Below are 12,562 nucleotides of genomic sequence, written 5' to 3' on the forward strand. Positions count from 1 at the left end.
CACCAATGGCAGCAGCACCACCACCGTCACTGCCGTCAGCGGCACCATACTCATCAATCGATGTTCTTGCTGCCGGTGTTGTTGAGTACATAGTTCGTCGTGTGTGTGTGGAGCTCGCTCGCCCATTGTCTGCAGTAGTAGGTCATTGCTACGTTGCGCACGCTGAGCGAATCATCATACAAACTCATAACATCAAATGCTGTCGAAGCCGCAACAATGGACGTGGACTAAGTTCTATACAATAAGTTTAAGTGTGCGTTCCGTTTTGACATAGCGACGATAGAAGTATAAAAATCAAAGTTTACAATCTGCTGCAGTGCCGCACGAAACGCCTTGCCATATCACCCAGCCACACTCTGGCATCCCCGAAACTCTCTATCCCCGCCAGCCAACAAGCCGCGTATTGTCGGAGACTGCGGCTACGCTGGGTTCCAAACTGCAGCGCTTGCTGTAGCACTAACTGTCCACCGGGTTGTTTTAGTACGTTCGTCGGTTAGTTGCTGGCTGTGTTTTTGTTATCTCGGCGCGCTGCCGGCTGACGGCGTGTTGCGTATGCACACATATGTTTTATTTATGAATTCTGCCATTTCGTCGTACTTTTTTTTGGGACGTGGCGCGAGTTGGACAACGCTGCAATTTCGCCGCGGCACATTGTCATTGCGTAGAGGTCTGCGTAGTCCGGCGGTTGCCGAAATTGCATGTGAAATCAACAAAAGGCGGAAAGCGACCAAGCAGCCAAATTTACAATTACTTGCCGGCCAGCGAACCGATACAGCGACCAAAGCAGCCCCTTTAGTGAAGTGGATCTGCTACACTTTGCGCAGCAAACCTCCACTGCCGTCGCGCTTGGAGTTCCGGAGCTCCGAGCTGCCATTGTCCAGCTACGTTGCGGTCTTCGCTTTGCCAGCGCTTATACGTCATGCGTCCCTGCGGTGCGTTCGATCATCACCACTTCGCTGCTACTGGCTTACGCGCGTCTGTGTTGCACGAAGAACGTCGAGCGGTGGTGGGAGGACCGCTTGCGCTCCAAAGCTATTGTCGTTTGCTTGGCTGGTGCGACGTGTCATTCGGTGTTTATCTTTTTATTTATGATTTGTTAGTCGAACAGGCGGAAAGACACTTTGCCAGCAATCTTTCACAGTGTTGTTGTATTTTTTTTCGTTTTTAACATTTTATTTTCACTTTGCTACCACTTTCCGCTACTTTTTTTATGCCGTGTATCAACGAAATTATTGCGACGCTTCAAGTACGCGTCGCCTGCCTGCCGTCCTGGCCGCCTGCAAGCTCGCCTCTGCCTACCTCATGGTGCACCGTTTGGCCGGTTGACTTCGTGTGCGTCCGAATATTAAGTGAATGAAGTGTGTGTATGCGACGGATCATTATTACGTATTTCACGGTGTGTGGCTTTAACAAGGTCTCGTTTAAATGCTTCTTCAATGCTATGCCGGCATTGGAGCCATGTACACATCCTAGCACTTGCGGGCCAACGACTCGGAACAGATGCGTGGCAATGTTTTGTTATTAGTGGTTTTTATAGAGAGTCGCTTGTTTCAATAAAGTGTTTTGTTTACACACACAGAGAAATACACGAGAGCTGACGCCTAAGCACAGTCGTTCGAGCTGGAACTCACACATTTCGGCAAGTCTTCTCAACGTGCAAGCAAATCCGCGGAGCTTGTATGTATTTTTTCGGCTCGTCCACATTCCGCCCTCAGTGAAAGTTTCGTATGCGTATATTTTTTGACTGTTTAGCAACCATCGTCCGACCGTCGCCCGCCCGTGCAGCCGAAGGCAGCCCAGCCGCGCGTAAAATTTGTATGACTGCCTACGGGTAAGTAAATATTAATGCCTTGCGTGACTACTTACCTAGTCAGCTGGTTAATTCAATAGATACTTGATGCATTTGACTTGAATTTTATGCAACGGACACGTAAGTGCGGTCGAGACTGGGTGAAAGAGTAACGCTAAAGCTTAATTGTGCTGCTCTAATTTCAAAAGCCAGACAATCGTCATTCAACCGTAAAATATGCCGAAATATTTGTATTATATTAACTATTTTCCATTGCTTAGTCAGTTGGTGTAGGAAAAAAGGGGGTTAAGGGTTAGAGAGAATTAGATGCAGCCAGGATTCCCGAACTTGTTGTCGATCTGATCTCGTTGGCTTAAAAATATGTAGATAGTTTGATTTGGAGCTCGCTAACTATCCAGATATGTCGGATTTTGGACTTAAGGAAATACCTGAGCTCAGAATCCGCACAGCCTGCCTAGGAATCAACTAGACCTCGTTGAAAGGAATGTTTGTACGAAATGTAACAGTTCCCAAGGATATCACTATGTCCTGGAACCCATTCCAGGTGTATCGTGAAATGGGTTCCAAGACTCAGTGATATCTCTATACAACTGGAATGGGTTCCAGGACTTAGTTATAAGCCTAGGAGCTGTGAAGCAGATGAACTAGCCATAACAAGAACTACAGTACAATTAGACTACGGAAAAGAGGCAATTTATAAGCTTCTGGCAATCGTGGCATGAGTGGAATATGATCTCTAGTAGAAGTGGTAACATGTCACTGTCTAATAGGCGGACATACCAGTGGACTAGGAACGCCATATAACGACTGCTGTAGAAGCTCTGAGCAGGTAGAAGAAAAGACTGTACAACTTCTTTTATGCGAATGCGAAGCTTTATCTCCACTATCGATCATGGGTTTTTTGACGACGTCTCGGAGGTTTAGATACATGTTTTAGTACTGATGTATGCGAATGAGATCGGCCCTGCCTATTTACCTAGTTAAAGTAAAGTTTTTACGAATTGTGCTAGGACAAAGATTCGATGTTCGAGCCTTATAGGATCAACTAGTATCGTTTCAAAGATCAGCTTTCAGCTGTAAAACCAATGAGAACCAAATAGTAGGTTCAGATAATCTTTCTGGTTCGAACCAAGCGTTCTGTGCGGCAGCAACCTTCAGCCTGACTTCGTTCCAACAGATTTGATTGCTACTTTTAGAGTGACACTAAGTGGCAAAAACCGGATCCAAAAGGCCATAAAGTGACAGCTCAAAAAAAAATTGCCTTGCTGCATGGCTGTGAACTTAGAGACTATGGAACCAATCAGAAGATGCTTAAAAGAGACAATTTTGAGAATTATATATACTTTTCAGTTGTGAAGCGCTCTAAAATTCATCGGCTGCTTTCTTAGCCTATTTACTTAAGTCAGTTACATAATTTTTCGTCTGGAGGATACTGTAGACCTGATTTTTATGGTGCTTAAGCTGCCTTGGTAGGAATTTTCGATATGTTGCTTTGAAAGCTATGCAGAGAACTCTATATGGTATTTGCTATGAAGTTCGTAACATCCAGTAAGAAGCGTCGGATACCCTAAAAGGTGTACTGCATACAGTATACTATATAAATAACCAGCGTGACGAGCTGATTCTTAGCCATATCCGTCTCTCAGTTTATATGTTCGCGAACCATGCCCTCAATTTTTGAGGTATCGATCTGAAATTTTGCGGACAAGCTTTTTGTTCTAAAAAGCTGCAAATTTGTCGGATTCGCTTAAATCGAACCACTATAGCATATAGCTGTCATATAAACAGTCTATCAAAATCAAGTTCTTGTATGGAAAACTTTTTTATTTGAAAAGATATCTTCACAAAATTTTGCATGGATTATTGTCCAAGACAAGACTATAATATCCGTAGAAATTGTTCAGGTCGAACCACTATATCATATAGCTGTCATATAAACTGGTCTATCAAAATCAATATAAATATCTTTTTATACCTTTTTATGCTATAGGAAATCGACTTGTGAAGGGTATTATTGCTTTGGTGTAGCCAAAGTCAACGTTATTTCTGGTTGCTCCCAAAATTACTACAAAACCTTGCAGTATAGGTATCTAATCACTTGAGAACCTCAAAGCGTACCACAATGCTTGCTTTAACTATAACTTCCGATGTCTAGTTTATACATATTTTTCTTTAATAGAACTCGATTCCGATCTCTGACGTGAAGCAAAGATTGACGAAAACTATTGAAATGACGCTCCCTCGCTCTGCCGTAACTCGTCGTAGCATTAGGTTCCTTAAATTGGAAACTTCATATGAAAACCCGAGCAAGCGCCGGCAGCTCCCACGAGACTTTATTAAATTTATATTTTTCAGCTAATTTACTTTGACACACCACATAATAAAACAACAAGTGCAACAACAATAATTCAGCTGCACTCATTTTAATGTCGCAGAGTCATTAGCTTTTACAGGCGTGTGTCTCGCCACCCACCGAACTCAGCGGCTGAGTGCATTCACGATGGTTTATTTATATTAAATTGAGCATGGAAGCAATTTACATATATCTATATACATATACATATGTATATCTATCTATACATATATACATTTAATTTTTTTCGCGCTGCAGTTGTTTGTTTGTATTTTAATTTTCTAAATGCACTTGGAAATTGTCAGCGCATAAAGTGGCGTTGCAAAAAAAAACAACAACAAGAACAACAAAAATGCAAATGCTTTATATAGCGTTAACAAAAACAAGCTGTTCGCCCTTGCGGTCAACAACGCCAATAAAGTTGAATATTCGAGCGCGCACTGTAAGTTAGGATGAGACATAGAACATTTGGACACGCGGCTTGGAAAAAATTTAGTACCCAATGCCGACGACCACATGCCCTTGCTTACTTTGGCATATATCAAGCGTTAATAAATCAAGCTGATAATTGCGCAGCTCAGGCATAGAAGGCGAAATGATATGGAAAAAATTGAGTGGCATTGCAGGAGAAAAACAATCAATTACTCATTGCTCTAAGTGTTAAAGAGAGCGCTGTCGGTTTCCCTCTATCACTATCTGGTAGAGAAGTGCAATTATTAAAAGTTTAGTGTTCATGTCCATCTTATATAGAAATGTACTATATATTCTGAGACTCTTGGAAGTATCGGAACCTAGTCTTCTCTCTTTTCTCGAAAGGTTTTGACACCTGTTTTGCTTTTTATGACGAAAAAACTTTGTTATAGAGGCCTTGGAACTCAGTTTGCTTGCTTAACTTAGTCACAGAAGCATCGGAACTCAGTCTCCTCTTTTCTCGCGGAAGTTTTTTTACATCTTTTACGACATTTGAGTCAAGAAAACTTTGCCAACTACATATATTATCTTCTTTCGGAAGATTTTGAGATCTGTCATATAGGCCTCGGAACTCAGTTTTCTCACTTTTCTCGGAACATTTTGACATCTTATATTATACCTCAGAAATCTTTTCTCGAACATCCTTTTGACATCCTATATGACATATGAACCTTTTCTCGAAAGGTTTCGGCATTCGATATGCTATGTTTTACCAGAAAACTTTGCCATACGTGAACCCAGTATCCTCTATTGGAAAGTCTTGACATTCTGAATGGCATCTGATTTAATAGTTCTATTCTCTTTTCTCGAAAGGTTTCAGCATTCTTTATGCGATTTATGGCGAGAATACTTATTTTTCGAGTTATTGGAACCCGATCCTTTCTCTTGATAAGTTTTGACATCCTGTATGATATCCGCGACAAAAAAACTCAGCCATGTAGATCTATACTCTTTTCTCGAAAGGTTTCGGCATTCGATATGCTATATTTGACAAGGAAATTTAGCCACAGAATAACTTATAGTCCAATTAACCCAATATTACTTAACGTAAAAGCATTTGGGGTCTCACCCTTTGACATTCTTTTGAAATAATGAATCTTAAACTGTGTCTCTCCCATACGGCAACTAGAGTAACTTGAAATATAGTACATATCTTCATGAGAATTAACCATTCTTTCTACTGAAAAGAAAAAGAAACCTAAGCAACGGCAACCAGAATCAGAAAAAAGCATTTGAATACTGAAAGAGGAATACCACTACTCCTCACTTAGCATCTCTCAAGCATGGTATTCTATCACTTCTCTCATACCTGAGGCAATTGACAAACAGAATCTACGCAATAGAGTCGACTGTTTAGGGAAAAATTTCAACGAAATACGATCGGCTCAAAAATTTGGAAAAAAACAATGAATAAATCGTGAGAAAAAAATGCAAATAAGGGCAACGCATACCGTCAGATTCGACAGAGCATGTAGGTAATCCCAAAATATGTAGTTTAGATCAAACTACACAGCAAAGGGTTACACATGTCACAATCGCTCATAACTAATCTCCATCAAATACTATCGGCACGAGCATCAAAACACCGTTATTAACTGTAAGCAGCTGACACTTGGTACGCGTAAGTCCAAAGCTTCGTTGGAGAGAGTTATCAGTACGCATGGATAATTAGTTTTAGTGATTCCGTCCATTTGGGCTGCTGTCTTCCGACCAGTCAACGGGCAATTAGGACGCACGCTCTGCCTACTCCATCTCCGCCCGCCGTTAATGTGCAAGTGTGCAGCGCGTTATGTCAATTTTTATTGCTAAGCCAATTAAGCGGAATATTTCCGAATTCCGGGTTCCTTTCGGTTAGTCTCTACCCATTTGTCGTCGTTTTTTGTGTCTGTGTCTGTGTGTTACCTTCGTCGTGTTTCAATTTTCCGTCGGCATTGCATTCGTTGCCGCAAATTGCGTGCGACCCGCTACTGTAGCAGTGAGCAGCATCACTGCATGCAATTATCATAATTTGTTTGACACGTGACTACAGCAGGGGAGGGACGAGCAAGAGCGCGCAGAGAGAAAAGGAAGGAGAAAAGGATATTGCTGCAGCGCGTGTTGGTAACTGTAAAGCGCAGGGGCGTGTGGCTGCGACAAATTGTAACAAACCGTACAAAAATTATATGCGTAACGGTATCAATTTACAACTTGCTAAGAGTGCATACGAAATTTCAGGTTTTATGCATAATCTCGTGTACTTCATCGGCGGAGTGGTGGAGTGAGTATGGTAGGGTTGCAACTTGATGAGAGTTAGATAAATTTACTTAGTGACTACAGCATGCAATTTACTATCTAACATTTTTTTTCAATATTCTATAATAAAAAAGGTCATCGGTAGGGTTGCCAACTTGTTTTTTGTTTAATAACTTTGATAAAATAAAAATTCGGGATATTAGTATTTAATTTTGACTTTAAGTGTATACATGTTTATATTGATACAAATGTATGTACATATGTATATCGGTATTAAAAAGGGTTGCCATCTATATTTTTTATTTATTATTTGTAAAACAGAAAATATATATATTACATGTATGTCTTTCAAATATTATTTGTAAATTGAAAAAAATATTTTTTAAAAAACATTAATTAAAATTTTTAAACAGTGGCAACAATTTTTCAAGATACATATTTACGAAATTAAAACGTATAAAAAGAACAATATTCTTAAAAAAAAATATTAATATTAATTACAAAAAAATGTTTAATAGTGTTGCCACACGTCAAAATTTTCAAAACAGTTTTAAATTTTTATTTTTAAAAACAGAAATTTATTTATCAAAAAAAAAATAATTTAAATTTTTACCCAGCGTTGCCAGGTATTAAAATTTTCAAGAAATTTTCGAAATTAAAATTTATACAAAGAACAATGGATATTCTTAAAAATATAAATTTTTAAACAGTGTTGCCACAAATCAAGTTTTTCAAGACATTTTGAAAATATTATTTGGAAAAAACAAAAATATATTTATCCAAAAAATTAATTTAAATTTTTAACCAGTGTTGCCAGGTATAAAATTTTTACACAGTGGCAACATTTTTTCAAGAAATTTGCGAAAGAAAACTAAAAAAAAACACTATTTATAAAAATAAAATTAAATAAAAAATTTTAAACAGTGTTGCCACATATCCAACTTTTCAAGACATTTTTAAAATAGTATTAATAAAATGAACAAAGCCTTAAAAAAAAATAATTAAAATTTTTAAACAGTGTTGCCACATATCCAAATTTTCAAGGCATTCTTAAAATATTATTTATAATATGAGCAAAATCTTAAAAAAAAAATAAATTCAAATTTAAAATGTATTTCAAAAATTTTTATATTATAAATTTTGCTCTAAAAATTTTATATTTTATTTGAAACCTGAGTGGAGACATTGTCTGCTAGTAAATTTGACCCTTTAAGCCATGTCATGCACTGCGCTTGTATTTATTTACATATAACCGTACAATGTACATATGTACATAAGTATACGGATATGCCGTTGCAGAAGACAACAAGCAGTAAAATATGAGACCGTCTTCGTTATGCGACGCACTCGATAAGAATAATGTCAATAAATCAATGATATGCATTTTTGACATCTACGAAAAGGAGACACACAAATAAACAAGGACATGTGACAAGTACATATACATACATATGTATGCATGTATGTATGTACAGCTAACATACAAACACACAAAATGCATATGAGTTGCAATGCCAGTGGCAAGCAGCCGGCTACAACAAGGACCTGTGCCTTTCCTGCGCCCAAACCGACACAAGCAAGTGCATAAATATGCTGGCAGCACCGTGCAAGGACATACATACAACAACAACAAGTATGTAATGTACGAAAGTATATTATAAGCCATTCTTCAGTTGTGAAATGATGAAAAGCTGCTTACGAGTAATTTTTTGTGAAGACATGACGGCAGCGGGCTACTGCTCCACCTCAAACACATACATACATACATACATACATATATAGATGCCGCTACAACAACTCGTTGCCAGCTGGTGGCAACCTTCATTGCTGTAGGCACTTGTTTCCTCTTAAGTACATCATGTGACATATTAGTGTTGTTTTTGTTTTTGTTTTTGTCTTTTCGCATTGCGCGTATGCAAATTGCTCGCGGCATTGTCACGGCATTACAAAACCAACAACAACACCACCTACAAGCAGTTTTGTGTGTGCTTAACGCCAGAAACGTCAATAATGTCAGCACAATAATGCTTTTGTTGTTGTTTCTCTTAGTTGTTTGTTGTTGTTGTTGTGTGGTAATAAATACGTTTTTTATAATATTGCTACTTACCGATCAATAATGACAGGATCTGATGGTGTCTCATTGCGGTTGCCACAACTTTTTTTATCACAACAGCGACTGCAAGCAGAGAAGAAGAAGAGAGAGAGAATTGTAATATTGCAAATTATTTTATGATGAAAATGTAAATGTCAGCAATTGTTAAAATTAATTTTTAAAGGCAAAAAAAGGAGTCGTGAATTTAATGACTGTTGATGTATGATTGTATACAGTTACAAAAAATAAATATGTACATATGTACATATGTATGAGTAAATAATGTATTTAACATTCAAGGACTCATTTGAGTGGAATTTTTCGCGGTTTGGGGTGTGGGAATAATTTTGAGTAAAACTTTGACCAAGAGAAAGAATATATTTTTTGTTTATAATTTTTTACTACTTTAAATTTAATTATATTTTGCTAATATTTCATTTAACAATTAAAAAAATACTAAAATATATTTTTGATATTTTTAAATGATAGGTACCTTTAAAAGTTTTACGTAAAAAAAATAATAATTTAAAATATACTTTTTTACTTCTAAAATGTAATTTTTTAACTATTATATGAAATAAAATAGATATAAAAATTTCTAAAATTAAAAAAAATTCCAAAATTTTTTTTTCAATTCCAAAATTTTTTCAATTTTTTTTTACAAACAAAATGTGGTTCAGCTCTGAAATTTTGATTTTAATCATATTTGTTATCATAAAAAACATATTCTAAAATTTTAAGTTAATTTCATTAATTTTATCTAAAGTTGTTTTTCAAAATTTTTTCTTTTTTCAAATAAGCAATACGTTGTTAAGCCTAACTGAAAAATTTCGTTTTTAATCATATTTGATATCAAAAAAACAACAGTCTTAAAAACATTAAGTTTTCTAGATTTTAAAAATATTTTTGTTTTTTAATTATGTATTTATAATTTTGTTAGCTTTGAGCTTTTGTGTTTTGAAACAACTTTTACATAAAATGGAATGAATGAAAAATTATTTTAAAATTTTAAGTTTACTTAATAAATTGTTTCCTATTCTTTTTTTTTTAATTTAGTTGTTAATCTAACTAAAAATTTATGATTTTTTTGCTGAGCATAAATAAAATATAACAAAATAAATAAAGCAAAAAGAAAATATAAAAAGCAAATTTTTTCAATTCTATATTTTTCAATTCAATTTTATACTTTTTTGCTAAGCTTTTATGTTTTGAAGCAACTTGAACAGAATTTTAATAGTGAGGCAGAAAAATTAAAAACAAAATTTATTCTCAAGCTAATGCAAAAATTGATTTTATTATTAATGTTTAAGTTTTTTAAAATAATTCGATATTTTAATGAATTTTTTTAGTTTAGATTAATTAATTATAAATATTTTTTTAATTTTTGGACTAAGTTTTTAATTAAACTTAGTTATATTAATTAATTAATTTTTTTAATTATATGTATATTTTTGTATTTTCCTTTTTTCATTAATTTAATAAATTAATTTGAATTTTTTAAATTAATTTATTAATTAAATTTAATTAATTTATTTAATTTAATTTAAAAGAATGGATTTTTATATAACTTTCATTGTAGAAAATGTATGTTGTTTCAATATTTTAAACATTAAAAAAATAAACAAAACTTTATAGAAAAACAAAATATTTTTCATTATTATATAATTTTTAATTATATTAATTTTTGATATTTTATGTGTACTTTAAGAAATGCAAAAGTACTTTTATAATACTTTAAAAATTTATATTTCTTAAATATCATGAAAAAAGAATGGAAATGTTTTAAAACTAAATATAAAAATTTAAAAATATAATATAAAAATATATATAGAAAAATTTAATTAATAAAATTTAAAAAAAAAAAATATTTTCTTGAAATAAAAATTGAATTAATAATTTTTGTATTTTAATTTTTAAACTAATTTAATTAATTAATTAATTTGATTTTTTAAATTAATTTATTAATTAAATTTAATTAATAACTTTTTGTATTTTCATTTTTTAATATTTTTTAAATTGAAGTAATTAAGTGCTTTTTAATTTATCATATCTTAAATCAGTTTTTCTATTTTTTTGATTTGATTCGAGTTTATTGTGCTTGCGGTCCTAAAAAAAATATTTTTCCCAACCCAAAATACCTCATAATTATTTTTGAATATAAAATTTAATTCTGTATTTTTGTATATATACATATATGTTCCTTTGTTCATTAATTTAATTAATTAATTAATTTGATTTTTTTTAATTAATTTATAAATTAAATTTAATTAATTATTTTTTATTTTATGTATTTTTTGTATTTTCCTTTTTTCATTAATTCAATTAATTAATTAATTTGATTTTTTAAATTAATTTATTAATTAAATTTAATTAATTATTTTCTTATTTTAATTTTTAATATTTTTATATCAATTACTTTAATTTAATTAAAAAAAATTAATTTTTTCTACTTTTTTGAATTCATTTTTGCAAGTTAATTGTTTTTGCAACCCAAAAAAGAATAAATATTTTCTTGAAGCCAAAATTTCTCATTGTTATACCGTTACTTATAAAGAAACTTCCAGCAATTCACCAAATTTGTACAAAAGCTTTACGGCTTGTTTTATGTAAATATGATTATTATATACGTAAAGGTGCTTATCCAATATACAATACATACATATGTATGTATGTATGCACATGCATATGAACACCGTTGAGTCGGTGCAAAGTCAACAATGCGCCGTCGCCGCCATCACCATAATCGTTCAGGCAATTTCACAATACGCAGAATAGACAAAATGAAACTTGTGGAATATTTCTTTTTTTCTATGCTTACAACATTATTTTTGTTATTGTAATGAGTTGAGAAGGAGCTACGAGGAAATGTGGGAGAGTAAGTGAGTTTGGGCGGCAGTTTATCAGCAACAATTGACTGCCATAGAAGCAAAGGCAGGTGTTTGATTGTGTTGGTGTATGACTTGTGCGGTAAAAGCTACCCTGTAGGACATAGACTTTGAAAAAAAAACTTTTTTGTTGTAAAAAATACAAATCAGCTGCTAAAATTATAAACAGCCCTTTTTAAATGCAACTAATTATAGACTAGTTTGAATGTAACTAGTTATAGACTAGGTTGAATATAATTAGTTATAAATTAGTTCTAATATAACTAGTTCAAAACTAACAAAAATGCAACTAGTCGCTAAACAAACCAAAATAAATTGTGTAAATTAGTATTAACAACAAAAACCATTTAAAAAATTTAATTTTCAATTCCAAATCTCTACAGGGCACTCTTAGTCCACAGCGCGTATATAAAATGGGCGAAATGCCAAACGGTAAAAACGCCATTGTTGTTTGCTTTATATCATTGCAACTGATGATTCGACAACACGCCGCCTCACCGCCCTCTTGTGATAGCCACCCACTCACCGCTAGCCCAACAACCACCCACACACAGCTCGCGTACCGGACCATTTCACCCATTTCAACCCACTACTATTCCTGCCTCTACTACAAGCACTCGATTAGGTTATGCTCCGTTGGACATCCCTTTGTCCGACATCCTTCTATTTGTGTAGGTGTTGAAGTACCCCACACACACACAATTTCGCTGTGTGTTTGG

General features: G+C 34.0%; 1 protein-coding gene across 11 annotated transcripts in view; it reads right to left on the reverse strand.

Moving 5' to 3' along the window:
* LOC120772584 (transcription factor collier) overlaps positions 1-12,562 on the reverse strand; it is an 87,463-nt gene that overhangs the window by 29,355 nt on the left and 45,546 nt on the right. For all 11 annotated transcript variants that reach the window (XR_005705078.1, XR_005705076.1, XR_005705077.1 and 8 more), the window contains exon 5: positions 8,974-9,042. Coding sequence is in view for 5 of the 11 variants with exons in the window: in XM_040101290.1 (XP_039957224.1) it covers positions 8,974-9,042 (69 nt within the window). In the remaining 6 variants the exon portion in view is untranslated. The remainder of the gene's footprint in view (positions 1-8,973; positions 9,043-12,562) is intronic.

This window comes from Bactrocera tryoni, chromosome 3 (genome assembly GCF_016617805.1).
Source record: "Bactrocera tryoni isolate S06 chromosome 3, CSIRO_BtryS06_freeze2, whole genome shotgun sequence".
In the NCBI taxonomy this organism is placed as follows: domain Eukaryota; kingdom Metazoa; phylum Arthropoda; class Insecta; order Diptera; family Tephritidae; genus Bactrocera; species Bactrocera tryoni.